Source organism: Monomorium pharaonis, chromosome 3, assembly GCF_013373865.1.
Source record: "Monomorium pharaonis isolate MP-MQ-018 chromosome 3, ASM1337386v2, whole genome shotgun sequence".
Classification (NCBI taxonomy): domain Eukaryota; kingdom Metazoa; phylum Arthropoda; class Insecta; order Hymenoptera; family Formicidae; genus Monomorium; species Monomorium pharaonis.
The window spans coordinates 31,552,208-31,577,091 of record NC_050469.1 but is presented as its reverse complement, the minus strand read 5'-3'; the positions used below and the strand labels follow the sequence as shown (position 1 = coordinate 31,577,091).

Here is a 24,884-nt window from a genome sequence, read left to right as displayed (position 1 = left end):
GAAGTAAAAACCAATCATAGTAGAGAATCACTGAGTGCTCGCTGATCTACTCCTCCTACTGAATGCACCCAGTGCTGCCAATGCTGGCGGGCCAATTTGATTTGTTTAGACATAGACCGGAATTCATAGTCGAATCTTATTCAAGTTCCAGCTTAAGCACGATCTTGAGACGTCAATGCTGTTATTTCATTGGTTAAGTAAGTCTCAAGTCGGCTCGAAGCTAGACTTAAGACAATGCTTGAGCTTAAGATATGTCTATGAATCCCGTCCATAGACTAAGTTAGAGTGGTGGACAGAGTATTAGCTGACGATCGGAACAAAGAAAAGGGGAAGGGTTAAAATTCACGATAGAGAGATAGGCAGGGTACCATGAATGGTCGAATTTGATCACGGTCGGAGCTTTATTAGTTCTGCTATGATTCGGCTCATTTGCGATATCGCAAATTCCGTGAAGTTAGCTGTGCAAATTCAACTTTAATAATTTTCGCTAATTGAATAGACTACGGTTCACTTGACGCTACAAACGTTTTGAAACATTCTTTGATAGGTCAATTCGTAAAATTCTTTATTTCGATTGGTCAATAAAGGGTTCGAAACATTTGTAGCGTCAAGTGGACCGCAGCTATAGATTAGTGGTCGTTTAGTGATCTTTGATAGTTTAATGACATTGTTTGGTGGTTAGTCGTTTTCTTGTAAAATCAAAAATAAAATTTGGGCGTGAAATTATTTGCAAACGTTTAATCGCCAAAAAATGTTTAAAAATGATATCAAAGCACAGCACTATACGACAACTATCGAGAATTGTCGCTAGAATTGCCGTAACTGTCCAGCACGACACCTTTATTCGAGTGTCATGCTTATGAAGACTAGAACCAGGAGACCAAACCAAGGTTTGTTGATGAACGAAGGGAGGGAAAGAAAGGTCTTCCCACTCAGATTTAGTCTTTTGGCCTCAAAATGGCCGGGGCCAATACGATGTATCAATTTCACCTTCCCCTTACTATTGCTCACTCACTCTTCTCGTACAACAAACACTACACATACACTTTATGACACCAAAATGGCGCTCATGCGATGACCTTCCTTCCCCTCCCGTAGTTCATTTACAGACCTTGGACCAAACTTTATTCTCTCGTAGAGTTACACTATAACCGTACACGTTTGCTCGGCTCGAAATCTCAAGCTCAACTCTCGCTTGACAACGCGTCAACATCCGTAGTCAAGGGACAACGTTTACGTTCCACGGAGAAATCTCGATGCACCGAACGATCTCCCGACTCGGGCGCAACAGTATTAAAACACAGACAATTATGTGTATCATATATATAATATATTATGTATATAGTGACAAACATTTCTAAATTTATCAGTAACGATAAAAAATTATATTTTGCACAATTCTAGATTACGTTACTATAATATCAACAAAGTATAATATGTTATATTACATTATTACAGATTACTCTTATTATGCTATGTTGCATTTACTTTCGTTGTTTGCTGAATTTCTTTTGTTGATTCTCAAATCTTCATTAATGCGTCCGGTTACCTCGTCCAACAGGAACCATTCACGGTATTCCTCAAGTTGCTTCACTTGAATTTCGGCTAATTCTCGTATAAAACCTCCTTTTCCGCCCACTTCATTCGGCAACGCGTTTATAGGGATGTATTTGGAAATACTTTCCATTGATGAATGAAAATAAATCTGGAAGTGTTAGTGGAAGTTTAATAAGTTTGAAAGAAACTTATCTAAATTTGAAACAGTACAGTAATATCAATGCCACTTTTTAATTTAAAGTTTTAATGCTAACGATCCTGGAGTGCCTTTGAAATTTGGTCAAGATCGATAATGTAGATTCATTCATGTATACATACATACATCATTAATGAGATTTCATATGTATTAGGAGATTCTCAATTGTTCTACCGACATTTTTAAAATAAACTTAATTAATCTTTTAATTTGGCTTCATAGAATCGCAAAACTCTTTTATAAAATTAAAGTACTTTGACTATAGAAATATAGACTGCTAATTGCCTAGGTTTTTGTGTAATGGAGATGAAACGCGCCCGCAATGTTAAATTGGCAGAAAATGGAAACATTAAGCAAGATCCCGATGGTAAAAAATGAAGAAAGAGAGAGACAGAATTCGTTGCTGTTTTATTAATTTCTTGCAAATTACCGAATATGCATTTAAAAAATTGACGCAAATAAAGGTGAGAATGAATTAGTTTTATAAACATATATATTTATGCAGGTAATTCTGCTAATATATCCCTATAATAAAATTAGAAGTGATGCAATTAAAAAATTTTGTTTCTTTTAATTAATTACTTCTAATTTTATTATGGGAATATATTAGCAAGATTACTTCTATAGTCAAAGTTACGCACTAAAATTTAGGGGAATACGGTTGAGTTAATATAAAAAACGAAAAAAAAATTTTTTTTTAATTTTTGGTAGAGTTGTCACTTTGATGACAATATTTGCTTAGTATACAAAATCTATGATATATATGTACAAAATAAAACCGTATTCTTCTAAGAATAACAAATATACGAACAATATCGTGCAATTAAGATTGAAAGTCTAGAAAAAAAGATTAGTTTCATAAACTTTGTATAACTGCAAATTCAGATATGGGTAGGTCAAAAAAAGAGCAATCTGTAAATTTTGTTCATTCTCGGTATAAAATCCAATTATATGATATTAATATATCTGTACTTTAATTCTGGAAAAGAATTTCCGAATCTATAAGAGAAATACATACGAAATCTTAATAATAATTAATTAATTTGTTTGTTATAATTACCATATTTATGAGTTCCTTTTTTGTAAAAGGTTTGATCATATTCATGACCAAATTCATAGCAGATAGCGCGTTTATGAAATGAATTCCCTTTATACGACACGGTATTGCCTCTTGGACGTAGTATAAAATTTTTTTCATTGCTAATGGACTTATTCGCGCCACATGACCGAAAGAAAACTTACTGATATCAATAACAAAGGTATAACCATTGTTTGTACCATCCTTTAAATAACACATATCCATTATCATTGTTTGATATTTCATAACGTCATTGAAGACATAGTGAGAAGAATCAGCATCCAGTAATGTTCCATATATTATCTTGTAGCCTTCCTCTGTTATTTCATTCAGAGGGAAATAAGTTCTTTTTAAATCAAATCAATTTATTATTCATTAGTATATCAGCATATTAAAATATTATCAAAAATATTTTACATTACTCAAAAATTTACAATTAAATGTTAGTATATCTATGTATCTGGTAGAATTTATTTTAAATATTCTCTGCAGGGATTTCAAAATATATATTAACTCTAGAACGGGAAGCTTTTTTTTCACTTCGGTATACTAGATTATAAATGCCTCATATTCTTTTTCAAGCGTTTGTATTAAACAAATGAACTAAAATCAATATTGTACTATGGCCGACATTCATTAGTTGGGTCTTATATTTAAAATCATCTTAAGTACTGTCTTCAGATGCCATAAACCAAAATCACAGAGCCGTATTAACATCTTAAAACATTGTTCGATCTTGAAGCAAGATTTGACTATGAATATCGATCTATATGAATCTTTTTGTTTTTTCATAACAAAGACAGTGGTATAAATAATAATAATATTAATTAACAGTAAATACGTTAAAAATTAATTAACAACAAAATAAAGTATTAAAAAATCGCAAAAATGAGTTCTTTCATCTATCGTCATCAATTTATAATGAATTAAAAAAACAGTGTTTTGGAAAGATAAAAAAATAGGTCTAAAACTAGGAAAGTATATATAAAATAAATTTTTAGTATTGTTTAAAAAGTATAATGATTTTGACAAATAAATGTTAAAAAAACGATAGCTTAAGTAAAAAGAAAAAATAAATAGACAATCTTTTTATTTTGTTTCAAAATAGTAAATTACAATGTTTATTTTTTAATTCAACAAGAAATATATTATTAAGGTAAAAAAACATAAATTATTAAAATATTATCTTTATGATTTCAGTTAAGCAACTTTCGATGAAAAAAATGTTATTAACACAAAATAAATATATGTAAACACATTTACTACTTCAAGATACAAACAAATAGTATGGAAAAAGTCGTTTTGATGCAAAAAAACACAGTGTTTCGTATGGCGATATTTGAACAAAATGTAAACACGAACGGCAGACTAGGGGCCTCGCACAGACTTCTGCATAACACGAAATGCATAATGCATAAGAGATTAACCAATCAGAGGTCTTTATTTCTATCCTGGGGATAGAAATAACCTGGGGATAGAAATCTACCTTTTTATAAGCGTTGACCAACATGTTCAGGTCGAAGAGAAAAAGGAATAATAAATGGCCACCATAAAAATAAATGTAAAAAATCGATTCCATTTCAAAAAGTTATATTTTGTTACAAAATTTTATATATATATATATATATATATATATATATACATATATAATAAAGTGTTAGGTTAGAAAAAATGTAGCATAATTATGAAGAAAAATAAAGGTAAATAGACTTAATAAAATTGGGATTTTTAGGTTTATACGTAATCTCTTTTCCTTTTGTTGCAATAATAATTTATACTACATGTCACGAATTATTGGTTAACAGTAGAATGACAATCGATATACCAAAGAATTTTTTCAATATAAAGACGATCGATAGTAATCATATTACCAGCTCGCTTAGGTGGCTATATTAACAAAATCCTATGTCATTGTTTAATTTTATATAACTCAAAATGTGTACAGCCAAATAAAAATTAAATTAAATAACAAAAAAATACTCAAGTGTACATACATTTGGATGATAATGCGTTTAAGTTTAAAAAAAAAGAGAAAGTATGTGTAATTAAATGTTAAAATGTAAAAAAATAAGTTTCAAAATTCTCAAAAGTAAAAATGCCTTATAACAAACGTTCGCTATTGTGTATTGTTATTTTAGCACCACTTTATAACGACAGGCTACTAAACAAATGATTCCATAGGTAATTACTAAAATTCGTCAGCTAATAATGGAGATAATACGAGTGATCATATTGTCTACAGGGCCATAATACCACCTTTTCATCTATAAATTAGTCATTTTCATATACATACATAAACATATACATGAAATTATACTATTATTATGTTCACAATTTTATAAAATTGCTCACGTGATATTGAAAACTTGTCGTAACCCTTCTTCCTTGAAAGGATCTCGATTGCAAAAGAATTCTGGTAAATGCGTTCTAATCGTGTAATAATTCTCAATTGTATTTTTAGTTGGTTCCATTTGATAATAATTACTATGAAGGAACAAGGCGAGAAAGCTGTCTTCAATTTTTGGCAAATGTGTTTGTTTCTCGCACCATTCTCTCAGTGATTGTATATCAGATAATTTCAATTCAGGATTTTTTTTCATTTCTTCCTCTAACGTAATTCTTATTAATGCCATTGAAACTTATTAGTTTGTATTACAGAAAAAATGTATTTTATTATATCTGTGTTTGAATAAGAAAAATACCTAGAAAGAATCGGTTACAAGCTTTTACTATTTTAAATTTATTAAATAGTTCAATAAACAAGAAAAAATTTCCGTAAAATTCATGAATTAATAATAACAAGATAAGAAATTTTTTGAAGAAATAATTTTTATTATTTGCTCTAAACAATAACACTATTTGACAAAATTTGATTTTGCTTATAACACGAATGTGAATTAATAGTCATTTACAGCTTTTTTTCTTGTTAAATATAAATTCATTATTTAAATTTGGTTATCACATCACAATTTTAAGAAAAATGGCGTCAAAGAAACAGAAAATTATGATTTCAAATGTTTTCAATTGACCTATTCTTTTTCGCTGCACTGTTGCACTGGTGCAATAAGTTAGAGTGAGAAAAAATATATTTGTTTTACTCTAACCTGTTGCACCAGTGCAGCAGTGCAGCAAAAAAAAACAAGCCAATTATATTATAGCATTCCCAGCAAATACCAACTACCCTTACAGCATATTAACATCCTATAAGATTACGATAATTTTGAATTGTAAGATATGATAACATGAAAATGTTCATCTAAACTCATTCCATTAACATTACAGAGCAGCCTTCTCAATAATGTGATATTAATATTAATACAACATGACAGGAACTTCCTAAGAATGTTATTAAAATAATCATTTCTTGCTATTTTTCTTAAAATTGTAACGTAATAGACAAATTTGAACAACAGATTGGTGTTCAGTATACAAAAATATGTCAGAATGATTCACCTCTTTATCACAAATATAGTGTCGGACAGTGCAATTAATCCTCTCGTACCTCCAGTTTTTCTAAAAGAGATGCGTTTTGTACAGAGACAGTTCTATAGGTTTTTGAGAGCTGATTCTAAATTACAAAAATTAAAATTAAAAATGGCTTATTCAAGAAGGCGATCGTGAAATGCTGAAATATTGATATATTTAATATAAGTATGGGTTGAAGCTCTCTTTAATTAATAATCAATTACAAATTAAAAATAAAAAATTAAATAAAAAATGGCGGATTAAAGATGGTGGTAAGTATAAAACTGAAATATATTAATGAGTTTGAATTATATTCTCTTTTTGAATAATTATAAATCCGCTAGAGTTGCAATAGTATGTTTCCATTCACATTCATGCATTATACATAATATAATTATAATTTATTATTCATTATTCTCTACTTGAAACATTGAAAAATGGTTCAAATAAATTTTTTTGTACGTTTTTAAATTGTATATTTTTATATCTTTTTATTCGTATTTTATATTTTTCTATTCCAATACAAGTATTTTTTTTTAATTACATTTTTAATCTAAAAAAAATATTTCTTTATTACTGATATAAATATGATAATTATTTATATCCATATGATTCATATATATTAACACAGTCATGAATAGAACTCACACGTAAGTGTATATTTAATATTCTAAGAATATATTTAAAATATTAAATAATATTATGCGTTTATAGGGAAATACCTTAATCTCGATATTATTAAGAAACTTCTTTTCCTTTACAACACTTAAGAACTAATGAACACTGTTAGATCTTGTTTTCTACTACAGATGCAAATTTATAAAAAATTAATTCAAAGAGTATAAAAAAATATGTTTATTCCTACATGAGCATTATATAACCTTAACATGTTAAGGTTATATAATGCTCATGTAGGTAACGTTATATATGCTTATTTAACTTTAATAAGCATTATTTAATCACAACACACCACTGGCGTAGTCAGATCTAGATTCTTTTGGGGAAGCTAAAAAATATTTCCTATAGCTTTGATACAGAAATAAAACTAACGCTTTACAAATTTTTTAAATCTAATATGAATAAATTGAAGAACAAATTAAACAATTAAATATTAAAACCTAAATATCTTTAATAACTTTAAGAAGAATAACTATCTCTTTAAACAAAGACCCTTGCAGAAAGCAATAAGTAGGAACAGAAGATAGAAATTATGAATAAGTAATTATCGTCCCCAATGAGTTTCCAATGCGCAATGACGTAGTAATAGCGATAAGAACGAATCTTAGCTGTTATTGCTATCACATTATTGTATATTAAAGGCACATCGAAAACGATAATTTCTTAACAAACAATAAAAATAACGGTTTTTCTTCAAGTCGCCAATGATAAATAATCAGAAAATGTCTAAATCTTCGTAAATTCAACTCAACTGGCAATTTTATTCAAAATTAAAAAGTCAAGTACAACGTTTCGGGTTACCATGTATCGAGTTCTTTTAAAGTACAAAACTGACGTAGTTGGCAAAGAAACATAGCAGTCAATAAACTTGTTGCTGCAAGCTACAGATTATACAATGTTTCGTGCAGCAACAATTGACACGTTATAATGTAAAATTAAAAACGAGTAAAAACTTGGATCAATGTAGATCACGGTGTATAAATAGCAAAAGAAAAAATATATAAGTAGAACAGTGTAAACTATGGTGATGGTCATAATTAAATAAACCGTGTATGGAAACTGTAGTCATATGTAAGTAAAAAAAATCACAAGATAATAATTAAACTGAAAAGAGACTGTCTCTTTGTGTTGGAAACGATGCGGACGTATTATTATCTTGTGATTTTTTTACCTACATATGACTACAGTTTCCATACACGGTTTATTTAATTATGATCCATCACCATCACCATAGTTTACACTGTTCTACTTATATATTTTTTCTTTTCCTATTTATACACCGTGATCTACATTGATCCAAGTTTTTACTCGTTTTTAATTTTACATTATGACGTGTAAATTGTTGCTGCACGAAACATTGCATAATCTGTAGCTTGCGGCAACAAGTTTTTATTGACTGCTATGTTTCTTTGCCAATTACGTACTTGAAAAGAATCCGATACGTAGTCGAAACGTTGTACTTAACTTTTTAATTTTAAATAAAATTGCTAGTTGGGTTGAATTTACGAAAATTTAGTCATTTTCTGATTCTTAATAAACAATAAAACTTTTTAGTCAATTAACTGACATGGATTTATTCAACAATAAACACATTTTGACTTTAGCTTTAGGTGTTTTTCAAATTTAAATAAAATTAAGCTTTAGAAAACAATTGTCAATCTATGCGATTATGCCAACAATTCATAGGTTAAACACTAGAAACAAAGATAACAATAATGAATACAATAATGATAACAATAATAAATTAAAAATTAAAAACGTACCAATTCTTCGAAGACTCATATGTTTCTAGCGTCAAATTACATATAAATTAACAGTAAAATAAACTTTGTGTCAAATATAAATTCAAAAATCAAATATGAAATCAAAATTGTTAAAATACGTCCACACTGTAAGACAGTGAATGTCAAACTAAAAGTCGCGAAAATAACAAAGAACATAGATGTACATTTGAAAAGGACTTAAAGCTAAAGGAAATGTTAATTACGTTTTAATTGCTGAATAAATCTATACCAGTTTAATCAACTAAAAAGTTTTATTATTTATTAAAAAATTATCACTTCTAATGTGCTTCTGATGTATAATAATGTGACAGTAATAAAATCAGCTAATGGTTGGTTCTTATCGCTATTACGTCACTATGCCTTAGATAAACAAAAACGTTAAGTTAATTTGATAATTCTGCTATAAATTAAAGTTTTCAGTCTCTTTTTGTGAATTGATCGTGCTTAAATTCTTTTTTATAAAGAACATCTCCACTATTTCTCTTTTTTTTGTATATTTTTTAATTGTGTAAAATATATATGTGACGCTGACCAGTTAAATTCATACATCTATGTTAACCAATGCTTACTGACCATTAAATAACAACTTTTATACTTTTTTATATCATTGTATGTAGTATCTTTTAACACGTGTCTCCAAATGTTGCCTAGTTTAGTCGATATGTGAAGCTTCACACAATTCGAGCATCTTTATGTGTTTGTATTATATTGTAAAAATGTTATATAAATTTGGTCAAACAGTATTATAATTTGTCTCTATCACAACAGCGTATTTGATTCGTCAGTCCTCTAACATAGATGGACAAACTTCCAAGATGTCATTTAATGTTTTTAGTTAGAAATTAATATAATAATTTTATTTCCTCCGTTAATCAGTGGCAATGATAAAATTGAATAATAAAGAATATTAAGATGGCTTGAAATAAGCCGAAACGTTTGTTTTATCAACTTTATCAACTATTATTTAATGTAGACAAATTGTTTGGAAATGATTATTAAAACTATTTTTGTAATTGGCAACAATTACAGCATCGATTCTTTAACTTTCAATGCCGTATATTCTTATGATTTATTCGTAAAGAATTTAAAAGTTCTTACTAGCACTAATTATTTAAGTTATCAAGGCTAATATTAAATATTATGTGTATATATATATATATATATATATATATATATATATATATATATATAAAATATATATACACATATGGTTACGGTTTAAAGTTATGGATCTCCATTGGACCTGCGCCTTAAGGCTTACTACACCTGTAGATCCGGGCTTACTGATCAAGTGCGTTCAGCAAACATTCTTCCAACAGTTGCACAACTGTTGTGTTCGTTGAACGTACCCAGTCTGTAGAAGAGGGCGATGCATGGGCCGAATAACAATGACCTAGTTTACACCGAACACTTGGTACGCGTATCAAATAGTAAATAACTAGTGAATGTGTTTAATTATTGACTGATCAGCTTAAATTCACTACTTAATACGCATACCAAGTGCTCGGTGTAAACTAGAGCAATGGCTGCGTTCAGCAGAAAAAGCAGCTTTGCAACTGTTGTAAAATTCTTCAACACGATTGGTTCTTGTTCTTAGTTTCTGTTAGATCTAAACGTATAAACCAGTCGTGTTGAAGAATTTTACACAGTTGCAAAGCTGCTTTTTCTGCTGAACGCAGCCAATGGTTACATTCAGAAAACACAAGTGATCAGTGAGCAATCACAGTGATTATTAGTCCTTACTGTTAGATCTCTAAATTTAGACCAATTATATTAGCGAATTACTCAACTGTTGTGCAACGGTTGTGTTTTCTGAACGTAGCCAATGATGTTTGATGAGTCCAATCACCCAATGTTCAATCGTCATCATCCAATGGCTGCGTTCCGATATTTACTGTCAGGGTATCGATCATGTAATTTTTCCCCTAGAGCGGAAACGTGAAAAGTGAAAAGTTTCAAGTTACTGTCTCTTTCTATTCAACACCAATAGAAAGAGATAGTTACATGAAACTTTTCACTTTTCACGTTTCCGCCTTAAGGAAAAAATTACATGATCGCTGCTCAGGGGATCTATTACGATTCTTGGGTGAGTTCACTCACTTTTCACGTTTCCAGTACTGCCTCCACTGATTGGTGTATACTTTTAGAACTAACGATATACACCAATCACTGTTGCTCACTTTTCACATTTTCACAGTGAGTGAGCTCACCTAAGAACTGTAATAGATCCCCAGTACTGAAAATCTACAGTATATGTGACGTAAACTATAGATTTTCAGTACTGGCAGTGAATATCGGAAACCCAGCCAGGGGGTCTATTACAGTTCTTAGGTGAGATCACTCACTGTGAAAATGTAAAAAATGAGCTACAGTGATTGGTGTATATTGTTAGTTCTAAAAGTATACACCAATCAGTGGAGAGAGTGCTGGAAATGTGAAAAGTGAGTGAACTCACCTAAAACCGTAATAGACCCCCAGTATATGATGGTATATGGCCTAAGGATTGCAAATGCAGAAATCACAAGGTTACATACATCATAAAGATTATTTAGATTTCTCTTTCTCTCTGTCTCTTCTAAATCTCTATCCAATATATTTCGACCGAGTATGCTATTAGCGTCAATTATTATTATGTAACGCTATTGGAAACGCAGAATCTCGCGATGACAATCTGAACAAGAGTTCTACATTAGACCTGTGTTTTGTAGTTGAACTGTACTTTCTGTACATATTTAAAGTGAAATAAATGTTTGGAATTTGGCGAAAGCAAACAGGAAAATTCCAGTGCAATTCAGTATAAGAAAAACAAACCTTTTGTAAATTGTGTGCCGCCCTAGGGGTTAGAAAGTTTCAATCATGGCGTACCCGGTAATTATAAATAAATTGTAATGATTGCATTTGCATGCACATTTGATCGACAATGCGACAACCAATGCACGTTTTATTATTTCATTTCGATTGTTTATTATAAATATCCCTGAATCGTTTGATCGCACACAACCAGTTAGCGCCTGATTTCGTTGCGGCTTGCTCCGATTCTGCGACTTTTTCCTTGTAATTTATCTTGTCCATTGTTCTTTAAAGAGCACAATGTACGGCTCCACTAATTCAGGATCGGGAATAAATCCAGAAGTACAGCAATGGTTTGCCGCAGTGGACAAGGATGGTAGTGGACGGATAACGGCTACAGAATTGCAATCAGCATTGGCCAATGGTCAAGGAGGTACCTTCTCCGATACGGCATGTAAATTAATGATTGGTACATATTTATACATATTTGTGTATATTAATTTAAAGATTGAAGAAAAGAACAGCGTATCAAGTCTAATCCAGAATTGATGGTATAATTCAAAATTGTTGGTTAGTTATAAATCTTGACTGTTATTAAAATAAACTTAAGGATATATGTGCTACACTGCTCATAACATGACTAAAAATAGAAAAATTTTATAAATTGTTTTATTATTAAGTCAACTCTCTATCTTAAGAGAAAAATTTGCACACAATTCACTTCTTCATTTAAAAGTTATTAAATTTTTTAATTTGGTCTTGATATGGTCTTCTTATATAAAATTATTTTGTTATACTTATTTGTTAAATTTAGAAATAGTATTACAAATTAAATAAAATTTTTTTACATATTCAATAAAACTAATAAATATTTATGCAAAAGTTTTTTAGATTTATTTGTTTAATAGTTACTTGAATAAGTATTTACCTAAAGTTATTTATCTAAAGTTACAGGCAAATATAGTCTTTTACGTTGTATAAACCATTATAAACTAAATTATTCATTGTTTTCTTTGCAGCTTTGCTTGCAGTTTCAAAACTAAAAATTCAGGCATATACAACCGAACTTTTTGCTAGATTAAAATGAAAAAAAAAAAATAAACTTACAGAGAATAATAAATCTATAGTATTTAAATTTTAATAACTGTTAACTGGTATTCAGAAACTGAATACCAAAATAATTTCACTAATAATTATATACTGATATCCTATATAGACACATATACATACACACATATAAATATATTAATTGATTTCTGAAAATATTGATTAATAATATCGGTAACTGAAAAATTATAAATCAGTACTGGTAATTATTAGATATAATATTAATATTTTTTTTGCTTTTAATGCTGGTGTTATATAATAAAAAAATCTATATTTATCCTTTTTTATATGAATTATATTGATTTCTTGAAATTAATTAGTGCCTTTTAATGAATATATATTAAATAAAATTAGCATCAATAACTGTGTTATGAATTTTGACAATCAATTCAGGAGGATCAAACACTTCTGTGAATTGTAAAAGCATATAAATTACAATAGTAATTTTTTTCTTTGTAGGTATGTTTGACAAAGAAAAGAATGGTACTATAAACATAACAGAGTTCCAAGCTCTTTACAATTATATAAATGCCTGGCTTGGTGTATTTCGTGGTTTTGACCACGACAATTCAGGTAATATACAAGAAAATGAATTGAGCACAGCCCTGACACAAATGGGCTACAAACTTAGTCCAGAATTTATTCAATTCCTCATAAAGAAGAGTGATCTTCGTGGTCATAAATCCATTACTGTCGACCAGTTTATAGTATTATGTGTTCAAATACAAAGATTCACAGGTATGTTCAAAGATGCTTATACAGCATGAATAAAATTTTATGATATTTATAATGTTGCTTACTGATTTATTTAAAAAAATGATATTAACTCTTTTAATATGCATAACATCATGCATAAAATGCTCTTAATGTAGATGACATCCATACTTATATTCGACTTTACACTAGTTAGAGTTAATTGACTTTTTAAAATAAACATTTGCTGGAAAATAGTTCCCTAATTTTTAAGATTGGTGATTTCGAATTTCTGATCAGAATTTTAAAATTTATTGTGTATGTATTACGAAACATTTTGGAATGGATCCGATTGGAATTATTCTATTGTTTTCTAAATTTTTATATTGTGTTTTCTAGAGAAAATAGAATATAATGTTAATCGGAATTTCTTTCGAACAGTTCTATAATTTTTCTATGATTTTGATACACATACAATCAGGGATTTTGAGAATTTTATTTATATATATTTCAAATATTTTATAAAACTACATACATACACACACGCATAAAGATTTTCATTGTTGAATATGATTTTGATATCAAATTTTATATTTTAAAATAAATCCAATATAGTAGAAAATTTTGTAAAATTGGTAATATTATAATTTTTTTTGCAGGCAAATTTAGATCTCTATTTCATTATGTAAATTAAACAGAAATGCCTTGTACATTTTAAGGCATTTCTATATATCGATTTACATGATACACTTTTGCATTTTGAAATCTTTAAAAGGGTTAAATAAATTGAACATCTATATCAAGCAATAATTTGATCATATTTAGCACAATTTAAATATGGTTGTTTATTAATGTCTTGTTACAGAGGCATTTAGAACAAGAGATGCGGATCAAACTGGAACGATCACTATTGGATTTGAAGATTTTCTGGGAGTAGCTCTTAGTTGTAGCATATAATGTTTTCACATCTTAATATAGTTAATGTATTATTATTTACTTAATTAAGTATGCTGAAAAATGTTTATTCAGCTTACGCTATAAATTCTATTTTTCTATGATAGAAGAGAATGTAAAATGTAACATGTTTTTGTGCATGTAGGTTCTTGGGCGTATAAGAGATCTGTTGATAGTTTTAGAAACTTCTATATATATTTCCTTTGTCGTTAAATAAGTTTAGTAGGCTTTAATATATGCTTAATTATTACGACATCGTTAAAGTAAGATAAAGATAAGATTATTAATAATTATATGAAACGCTAAAATTATATATGCTTCCTACCAATTCATCTGATACATCAATACCTCAAATGACAATTAAATACATTTATTTTATATTCGTACATGTTGATGACAATATTTGACAAAGAGTTACAATAAAAATGAATATCACATGACGCATGTTTAACGCAAACACATTACATTGAGCAACATATCCTATGATTTTTTGTATATTTAATGTATATATGATAAAAGTGCAATATAACTCTAATTTTTTCTATTTAAGTAATCTTTGTATTATTGATTTGTTGCATATGTTTAGAATTACTCTGTATATATAATACATACATAAAATTTATTCTTTTTACATAAAAATATACCTTTAAATATGCATGGAATAAATAAGAATTTTTTCTTTATACAGATACTTTGAGAACAATTTAGACACTTCAAATTTACAAGACTACAAAATTATATTACTCCACATGAAACAAGCTCAAGAAAGAATTCAAGAATTTGAACGATTGCAAAAAGCACGACATCTTCTGGATGCCATTTCATTAATAAATGATTTGCTTACTGATGGTTCTGAGATAGAAATTTTGTCGCTTGTTCCAATAATAATGAGAAGATTAAATAAATTGGGCGTGACAAATATAACAGCAGATAAGGAGAATGGTATGTATTTGACATAAGTTTTTTTATGTATGATATTTTATATATGATGTATATGTTGCTTTATAACATATGTATTATATTATGTTGCAGAACATTGGTACAAAAATACAAGACTATCAGCTTTGAGACTTACACATAGCGGCATTTATCACTGTTGCACTTTCTGTTCTAGTGGTGGAAAAAAGGAAATAACTTGTGGTTGTAGAGGCACCATGCCTGGTAAGAATTGATTCACAAGTTAAATCTTTAGTTATAGAATATAAATTCAATCAAAGATTGTATCAAGATAAAAAAAATTAATCCATAAAGCAATTTCTGCAATACTTCTATAATACTAAGATTATAATATTAATAATACTGTAAACCGTTTAAAATTTATCAAAAATAATCTTTAGTTACTATTCAAAATTTTAAAGACAAAAGTAGAGATAAGAAAAGAATAAATTAATTTTTGTAAAGGTGGATATAAAGGCTGTGGTCATGGACATATTGGACATCCAGGCTTTAACCATTGGTCTTGTTGTGGGTCTATATTACGTAATGGTCGTTGTTTGATTATACGAAAGACTATGCATCAACTTATATTGTGAATTATCTTAATAAATTAATAAATATCTTCTGTGTATGACTATAACCAGAGAGGAACCTGAGAGCGGTCAGCGCGTCATTTTAGGTGTTTTCATCCATCAGCGCTTCTATATGTGCACAAAATGTGCACATTAAACTATGTAGTCAAATATCTATGAATCCCATAGGTAATGTGCATGACTTTTTAGGTCTCTTCTATGCACGTTTATTTGGTTCTGTTTCATGTTATACCCGTAAATTTTACAATTATATGCATTCATATTTTAAATCTGTTTCATCTGTTTCATTTCAAAATTCACTCACTGATTGCTGTCGCTGCTCTTGCTGCTAATGCTGCTGCTGCTACTGCTACTGCTACATTCCTTTTGATTCCGGTTTTGATTCTGAAAATGTGATAAATATTCCTAAACTCAAACACAAAAGCAGGTAAAAAAATGTATCGCTTGAAAAAATAGTATATTTAATACCGAGTTGCTCCATGGATGCCGCTTTCTGCTGACATCATCCTGCTATTCTCGATCCGCACACTAATAATTATCGCCCGATACTTTATTCGGCAATCCCGATATTACGGAAATATATCACACATGAGTAAAACGTAAACCGCGCGCGAGAATTACACTTGGCGCGACCGTTACATTTGAAAAAATACGTGAAAAAAACGGCTCGTCTGATTGGCGGCGAAAATCAACATGGCACGAAAGTGGCGTGACGTCACGTAACTTCGTGGAAACGCAGGCCGAGAAAAACCATTTGAATGAAAATTACGCGCCGAGATATAACAAACGGAGACAAATTCGTTTCGAGAATTTGTATGCTCACACGACGATTAGTAGCACTTTACTTAATTGACACTCGCGATTCTACCGAACGTATTCCCTTCGAGAAATACTTTGCTCGAACACGCACGCGAACACTACTCGAAACCGAAGGCAAACGTGGGCAAACGCACTTTCAACACACCGTACCTGCGCACAATTCGAATCTAAACACACGAGACACGCACGAACTCAAGGAACATCCGACCGGCGCTGGAGCGCAAAGAAACATGGCAGCAGCAGCGTACAGGACATACGTGAACCGATGGCCGGCAGACTCGGCGGTACTCGGCGCTAGTCGGCGCCACTCGGCGTTGCTAGGCGGTTGACCGCCGCGCCTGCGCCGAGTAGCGCCGAGTCACGTACGTCGCTGTCGCCGCCATGTTGCTCCGCGCTCCAGCGCCGGTCGGACGTATCGGACGTTCTGTCGACTTCGTGCGTGTCTCGCGTGTGTCTCTCGCGTATTCAGAATTCGAATTGTGCGCAGCTACGATGTTGAGACTGTGAGAGTGTCGTCGCGAGCCATGTGAGATCGTAACAGAGTACGTAACAGAGGTCGTATGTGTAAAGCGCGGCATCGTGCGTTCAGTTTCGAGTAAAGTGTTCGCGTGCGCGTTCGAACAAAGTGTTTGCTCGAAGGGGACGTTCGGTAGAATATCGCGAGTGCCAATTAAAAGTGAAGTACGTGCTACTAATCGTTGTGCGAGCACGAAATTCTCGAAACGAATTTGTCCCCGTTCGTTGTATCTCGGCGCGTAATTTTCATTCAAACGGTTTTTCTCGGCCTGCGTTTCCACGAAGTTACGTGACGTCACGCCACTTTCGTGCCAAGTTGATTTTCGCCGCCAATCAGACGAGCCGTCCTTTTCACTTTTTCAAATGTAACGGTCGCGCCAAGTGAAATTCTCGCGCGTAGTTTACGTTTTACTCGTGTGTGTATATTATCCGTAATATCGGGAGTGCCGAATAAAGTATCGGGCGATCATTATTAATGTGCGGTTCGAGAATAGCAGGATGATGTCAGCAGAAAGCGGCATCCATGGAGCGACTCGGTAAATATACTATTTTTTCAAGTGATACATTTTTTTACCTGCTTTTGTGTTTGAGTTTAGAAATAATATTTATCACATTTTCAGAATCAAAACCGGAAAAGGAATATAGCAGCAGCAGCAGCAGCATCAGCAACAGGAGCAGCGATAGCAATTGGTGAGTGAATTTTTATCAAATCAATTAATTGAATTTATGTATACGTGATATATTGCACATTTATAGAACCCAATTATGCACATTAGCATGAAAGTTTTAAAATATGAATGCATATCCCATACAGCACAATATCTTTCAGAAAGGTTTCTGAAAGATATCTGACAATTGATATCTTTCCGATATCTTTCAGAAAGCTTTCTGAAAGATATGTGTGCTGTGTGGGATAATTGTAAAATTTATCGGTATAGCATGAAACAGAACCAAATAAACGTGGACATAGCATAGAAGAAACCCAAAAAGTCATGCACATTACTTATGGGATTCATAGATATTTGACTACATATTATAGTTCAATGTGTACATTTTGTGCACATATAGAAGCGCTGATGGATGAAAACACCTTAAAACGATGACTGCTCTCAGGTTCCTCTCTGCTATAAACTTAGATATATATTCCAATTTAAAAAATGGAAGGATTAATTATGCCTTATGCACCTTTAAAAGATATGAAATCTTATTTAACCCTTTGAATCATAGTGGTGATTATACTTACCATCTTTTTCATATTTATTTTTCTAATTTTCAATTATTTATTTTGTTAATTTTTAAGTTTGGAGTTTTTTGGGTCCCTGATTATGACTCTGAAAACCTATACCGATTTTCGTGAAAAATCAATTGTTAGAATAATTCGTGACTAGGGCTAAAACAATTGAGTGCATTTATTTGTTTTATATTTAACTGCAGTTTTTTAATTAAAAATTTTTCTATAACTGTTAAAAGTATACAAAATTTTACTTTAAACAAAATAATATATTTAATATATATTTTATATTAAATCATATATATCTTATGTATAATTAAATACTATTATATAACAATTTTTATTGAATGAGAGAGAGAGAGAGAGAGAGTGTGTGTGTGTGTGTGTGTGTTAAAATTTATAGCTTTAAAATCAGAAACACAGAAATTACTTGACAAAGTAACGATGATTATTGAATGTCTCTATTCGACGAATAAAAATAAACAATAATAATAGAAAAAATATAAAACGTAAATATAACGTTATACTTTATATCTTATCTCGATTTTATCGTTTTGTTTAGATGAAAGGTGTAACATAATAAAACAATTTTTTTTATATCTTGCACATAAATTTTTTCATATATACAATTTTTTGTGTATTTATATACATAGGGTATGTATATAAATCAGATGCATTCGTCATCTACAATATTTATTAATTATACAAGTTACAAATGTTTGTAATATATTTAACTAAATATAAATATAATAAAACTTTAAATCGTATACCAGTTACAATATAACTTTTGCTTTTTACTTAATATTATATTAACAAAATATGTTCAAATTACACAAAAATTTTAATAATTCTAATCAGTCTGTGTATCACATTAAAGCTTTGGAATGTATACTTTATACCTCAAATGACAATTATATCTTTTTCATACTCGCATGACATTGTATTACAATGTATTAATAGAAAAAAATTGCCAATACTGGGATAAGGTATCTAAAATTCCTTTATTTCTCGGAAACTAATTATTGTTTATTAATACTCTGCTTAATAATAATCTGTTTAAAAAAATACAAACCCATATATTCATACTCTCGTACATTCATGGCTTTTTTCTACATAAATCTATTAAAAAATGAAATCTTCAAAAACGAAAATAAAATTTGCATAATTTTCTTTTGCAAGTTGTATAATTTAAACAATGTAATTAATATATTATTAATAATAGATCATTTTATATGTTTGTAGATTCTGAAAATTGTTTTATTTATATTTTTCTCTTTTGTATTTTTTTCATAATGTGGAATGAAACATAAGATTTTCATGGAGCGTAAATCAATATATTTTTTCTGTTACTGAGAATAGATTAATTATAACATGTAGTCTAATCTTTTCGTAATATAATTTTATTTCAAATAAGTTATCTATTTCTTAAATAAATTTTTTATTTTAATTTTTAATTCTTAAATTGTTTTTATTTTTAAAATGTTCAATTCTAATCTTTTTGTTTTACAAACTTTGTTGCTTGATATATAGAAATATATTTGTCTTCAGCATCAATTTGTTATGGTAATTCCTTGTTAATTTATTTTACAGTTAACTCCAATACAGGGCCATATTTAAATTCTATCTGTTATGACAGTTTCAAGGTTAAATTTTTCACCCAATTATTTTTAGTTATACTATAAAAACATTAATTATTTTAAAATAAGAAACATAAGTAGTATTATAAAAATTATTACATCTGATAGATCTGATAAAGACATTTTTTAATTTACGTTTTCAAAGTTTTACTTTTAACTTTTGTTTTGTAAGGAATATTATTCAAAAACAAAGATATATATTGGTGGCCTCTTTTACTTCTTTCTTTCCTCCTATTTTCTTCTATTAATAAGAATTTGTTTTTGTTGTGATGTACATCAAAATGCATTTTTATTACAAATTAAAATTAAAATTTTTAAACAATGCATTGAGTTTGATATGAATTCTTATTTGTGCAATATAATTTATACAATTTCCAGTTTTATAATGTAATGTTATAGTTGTAGACATACCTGCAAATCTTGGCTATATTGTGTACTTCTTCGAGATCGTTAGTTGAAAATACATCATGATTGTAATGAATCAATAAATTATTTAGATGTACTCTTGCTTTCTGCAACATCATTACTAAATATGCACTAACTCTTCTTCCCACTCCAACAGCATCTTCACTAGCGTGACCTCTGTGCTGCATACTCCACATGCATTCTTTGCACGTTACCTGAATATTTTACATTATTATTTATAAGTTCTTTATAATATTAGTTGTTAAATAAAATAAATCATAAGAATTCGTACGACCTAAATTGAAAGTGTCAATCGTTTGAAATCAACTGCATTTCCTTTGTATATACATTCTTAATATGTACTTTTACTAATATTTGGAATTTATCATACATAGAACAGTTTGGCAACAGATAGCAGAAAATTTAAGGAGTAATTTTATGTAAAATAAGATGAATATCAAGAATAATAGAATTGTGATCAATTTTTTAATTATAAATATTTGAATATTTATGTACTTTAGGTACATTTTACATAAATATCTAAATATTTAAAACTACAAAATTAAAAGTAATAAAATATTTATAAAAGCTTTGTTTTTATGTATAAATTTCAGTGGTTTAGGTTCTTTTTATGTAAATTTAAACATTTGTAATAAAGTAAATCTTTGGTCGGTATTCATAGGCAGCGTTTCAAAATTTGCTGAAAATAAGTACATGTAATGTGAATTATAGATTTTCAGTACTAATAGTGTCGGAACGTAGTTACATTGTATAGTCAATTTTTATATTTAAGACTCTTACATCTTTAGTACTATCTTAAGATATTATCAATTGTATTTGTAAAAAAATACAGCTGTATTTGCATTTTAAGATATTACTTAATATAAGATGATCTTATTAGAATAAGATTCGATTGTGAATACCGACGTAATCGTAATTTTATTATTCTTGATTTTCATTTTAACTTTTAAAATTATTCCTTAAATTTTCACTTATCTGTTGTCGAATCTGTTGCTTGTATAGAAAAAAATATAAGAATTTTTATGAACCTGTTGACACGCAATGCAGTAAAATCTTAAAGCGTGCATCGGGTGTATTTGGCATAAAATCGTCCGTCGTACTTTAGTAGCCTCCCATAATGGTCTCATTAAATGTTTAATTGTTCTCGCTTCTGTAATATTTTGTCGTTCATGTTGTCTACTGCATTCTGAGCAGAAATTGCACAAACACGTTGAACATTGTATGAGTGCCTTAAACAAATAATGTGCAGAAGAGTCTATATGACATTTTTGCTGGGAAATAAAATGGAACTCCAAATAAATACGATAATAATATCTAAATCGTTACCGGAACTTCGCCTATGCAGGTATCACAAAGTACTCTATTGACCAGTTTACGTCGCATAGTGTCCATGACTGAACGATGTTGTAAAGGATAGTGCGGCGGCGGTGTGGCAGAATTAGCATTCGGCAAATACGAGTCGCATAACGGACACGTTTCGTAAATATCGGATTGCGCGTAATTTCGATTATTGTCTCGTATTTCGTTCTTCGAAGAAATATTCGGAGCTGTAAATGTAAACAATTCTATCAATATGTTTTTATAACAAATTACAATTAAGATATTCTTACTTTCCATTTTTGTATCTTTATTTAACTTTTAAGTATAAAAGTTGTAGAGAACCGTCTAATTTGTATAATTTGATTAATTTATTCTTTAATATTTTAATATTTTTGCACATTTTTTTAATATTAGAAAAAATTATTTGTCTATCTATATACTATATATTAAAAATAATATTAGTTCACTATTATAATTCAAGATACAGAAATGATCAGATGCAAAAAATTCACAAAATCTCCCCTTCCTCCTCTCTCTCTCTCTCTCTCTCTCTCTCTCTTTCTCTCTCTCTCTCTCTCTCTCTCTCTCTCTCTCTCAAGATTCTATTATTTAAAAAAATGCTAAAAAATACTTTTTGAAACTAAAGAGCGAGAATACCTTCTTAAGACAATACTATTAAAACTACCCGGGAAAAAAATATTTGATATAAAAACATATAAATATATATAAATATATCCATATATGTTTATACTAGTTACCTTTCTTTTGTAAAATTTCTGTTTGATATAAAAAAATAATAATTATACTGAAAAGACAGAAACTAATTTAAAAAATAATTTCCGCATTGTTTCTTTTAAAAAAAGTAAGTGTGAAAAATTGTCCATATATAATCATATATATTCCGGAATAATTATTTTTTTATATCAAATAGAAATTTTACAAAAGAAAGGTAACTAGTATAAACATATATGGACATATTTTTTATATATTTATATATATGTTTTTGTATGAAACATTTTTTCCCTGATAATTAGTACTATTAAAAATATATTACAATTTCCCTTGCTAAAATCAAATTTTTCATTTCACCACTTACGTTTGCTCATTAATTCGTAAACGCAAGAAAAACAAATAGGATGCAAGCAAGGAAGGAGTCTAGGTTCCTCCATTCTTTGTCCACATCTGGGACATTGGAAATCTGTATCATGCGGTAATCTGTACAAAGAATGCGTCGATTCTCTCGGGTCTTCTTTCACTTCCCTGTCCATTTTGTTACGAACGAAAACGGGGGAAGTTTGACATGCAAAGACATTCGAATTTGACCAAAAAGTATGCCTTTTTCTGAAATCTTCATTACTGAAAAGAATCGAAATCATATATATTGTATGAAATGTATAACATTATATATGTATTATTAATATCTTATAACATTATATACGTATAATAAATAATTATATGTATAATTTTGATGGAAAGAGAGATTTGTTATTATATGTTGATAAACTTTAAGGTGATTTCTAGCTTAAGGTGATCCTAAAGTCGTTTGTTTTACCGACATTTTTTATTTTAACTTATCTTTTAATTGACTTTAGAGAATTGTAAAAGTCTTTTACAGAATAAAAAAGTACGTATCAAAATGTAGGGAAATACGGTCGATTTAATATCGAAAATGAAAAAATTAAAAGATTAGTTAAAATGAAAAATGTCGGTAAAATAGACGACTTTAGGATTTCCTTACAAAGGAAGAGATTACAAAATATTTTGACAGAAAGTCTTTTAAAAACATAATAAACAACATTATTCTCGAGTCACGATTTTAACTAATTTCCATCAATAATGTATAGATATTAAAGATAAAACATTCTCATATATGTTTTATTAGCAAGAAAATACGAATTAATATAATTCGTAAGGCTCAACAATAATTTAAGATTTTAGATATTTAATAGCTTCAATGCAAATTTTAATATTTAATAAAATTTGCATTGAAGCTCCAACAAATTAAAATTTTTTTAAATTAGAATCAGATTTTTAGCAGCTTTAAAATTACAATAAAAATACCATTTTTCCAGAGCTATTCTAGAGGCCACGGTCGGCTAATCATTGCTTTTATTTAAAGAAAATTTTACTTTTTCAAAATTTTGAAAAAGATACACAAATGCCTTCACATCGTACCTATCTTAAAAATCATAACTTATTTTTGAACCATGATCTAGATCTTATATCATATGTGAAGACTTGTGTGAAGAGAATTTCCTTATGTGACTCTAAAAGTATCGCTCACCATTTGTTCATAGATGTTACTGTCATCGGTTCGATATAAACGAAATCTTCAGTATTTATACCTTTGGTTTTGCATTCGACCAAATTTGCATAGATATGATCACAGCTTCCAAGATCACTGTTTGTCTCAGCCTTACGACCGCAACAACCTTTTGAGGAGTGTTTTGCCGAACAATTTACGAAATCCATCGATTACAACACACTGGAAATGTAATTGGAATGAGAATATAAAGATATAATTTTCTCTGACTAATATCAAAATTCGCAATAATGACTTACCGAGAAATTAAGGTACAGTTAACGGGAAATACAAAAGAACGAGCCGCATGAAATCCTCCTACTACTTAAAACTTGGTCTCGAACAGTGCAGCTGGTTAAAAATAACTTTAAAAGATAGGCTATGAGCCAAGAGCGCATGTAGAACTTGCCTCAAAACGCAAAATCTTAGCTGTTGATCACGAAGTTATAAATATCTTTAATATTTAGATTGTTAATTCTCGATAAAATGTGCAAAAATTTCTTAGTCTTCAAACATTTGCAGAAACACAGAATGTGCATAAAAATACTTAATATTTATGCAAAAATTTATTGGAAAAGCTTTTTACTATAATAATGAATTCTTTCAAAATAGAGTTTTTAAAAAGTTATTGGAAAACAAGAATTAAATAAAATCCTTAAATATAATCAAAACACATGTGAATATTAGATCATTAAAGAAATATATATGTGTGTGTGTGTGTGTGTGTGTGTGTGTGTGTGTGTGTGTGTGTGTGTGTGTGTGCGTGCGCGTGTGTGCGTGTGTCTCTATTCAAACAAAGTAG

General features: G+C 29.5%; 4 protein-coding genes across 13 annotated transcripts; 2 read left to right on the top strand and 2 right to left on the bottom strand.

Moving 5' to 3' along the window:
- Nucleotides 1-1,308: 1,308 nt before the first annotated feature.
- Nucleotides 1,309-8,897, bottom strand: LOC105840339 (alpha-tocopherol transfer protein-like). 7 transcript variants are annotated; one of them, XM_036283775.1, is made up of 5 exons: nt 8,738-8,897; nt 6,285-6,399; nt 5,184-5,533; nt 2,814-3,177; nt 1,309-1,705 (listed from the first exon to the last, which is right to left on the bottom strand). In XM_036283775.1, exons 3-5 carry the CDS (start codon nt 5,462-5,464, stop codon nt 1,469-1,471), a joined length of 882 nt encoding a protein of 293 aa, XP_036139668.1. In that variant the 5' UTR covers nt 5,465-5,533; nt 6,285-6,399; nt 8,738-8,897; the 3' UTR covers nt 1,309-1,468. The 7 variants fall into 7 exon arrangements, with proteins under 7 accessions (XP_036139668.1, XP_036139670.1, XP_036139669.1 ...); XM_036283777.1 differs by having other exon boundaries at nt 5,184-5,450; XM_036283776.1 differs by having other exon boundaries at nt 6,285-6,344.
- A 2,242-nt stretch (nt 8,898-11,139) lies between these two features.
- LOC105831829 (peflin) lies at nt 11,140-14,742 on the top strand. Of its 3 annotated transcripts, none has more exons than XM_012672255.2 (4): nt 11,140-11,283; nt 11,843-12,017; nt 13,115-13,393; nt 14,214-14,742. In XM_012672255.2, the coding sequence occupies exons 2-4, from the start codon at nt 11,849-11,851 to the stop codon at nt 14,303-14,305; spliced, it is 540 nt and encodes a 179-aa protein (XP_012527709.1). In that variant the 5' UTR covers nt 11,140-11,283; nt 11,843-11,848; the 3' UTR covers nt 14,306-14,742. The 3 variants fall into 3 exon arrangements, with proteins under 3 accessions (XP_012527709.1, XP_036139672.1, XP_012527708.1); XM_036283779.1 differs by having other exon boundaries at nt 11,203-11,626; nt 11,843-11,981; XM_012672254.3 differs by having other exon boundaries at nt 11,206-11,626.
- Nucleotides 14,743-14,983: 241 nt separating this feature from the next.
- LOC105831830 lies at nt 14,984-15,878 on the top strand. Its single transcript, XM_012672257.3, has 3 exons — nt 14,984-15,244; nt 15,335-15,463; nt 15,704-15,878. The coding sequence occupies exons 1-3, from the start codon at nt 15,052-15,054 to the stop codon at nt 15,832-15,834; spliced, it is 453 nt and encodes a 150-aa protein (XP_012527711.1). The 5' UTR covers nt 14,984-15,051; the 3' UTR covers nt 15,835-15,878.
- Nucleotides 15,879-20,306: 4,428 nt separating this feature from the next.
- Nucleotides 20,307-24,682, bottom strand: LOC105828378 (tripartite motif-containing protein 45). 2 transcript variants are annotated; one of them, XM_012666673.3, is made up of 6 exons: nt 24,343-24,682; nt 24,065-24,265; nt 22,877-23,136; nt 21,787-22,007; nt 21,489-21,689; nt 20,307-20,654 (listed from the first exon to the last, which is right to left on the bottom strand). In XM_012666673.3, the coding sequence occupies exons 2-6, from the start codon at nt 24,250-24,252 to the stop codon at nt 20,415-20,417; spliced, it is 1,110 nt and encodes a 369-aa protein (XP_012522127.2). In that variant the 5' UTR covers nt 24,253-24,265; nt 24,343-24,682; the 3' UTR covers nt 20,307-20,414. The 2 variants fall into 2 exon arrangements, with proteins under 2 accessions (XP_012522127.2, XP_012522128.2); XM_012666674.2 differs by lacking the exon at nt 24,343-24,682 and having other exon boundaries at nt 24,126-24,228.
- Between the last annotated feature and the right edge of the window lie 202 nt (nt 24,683-24,884).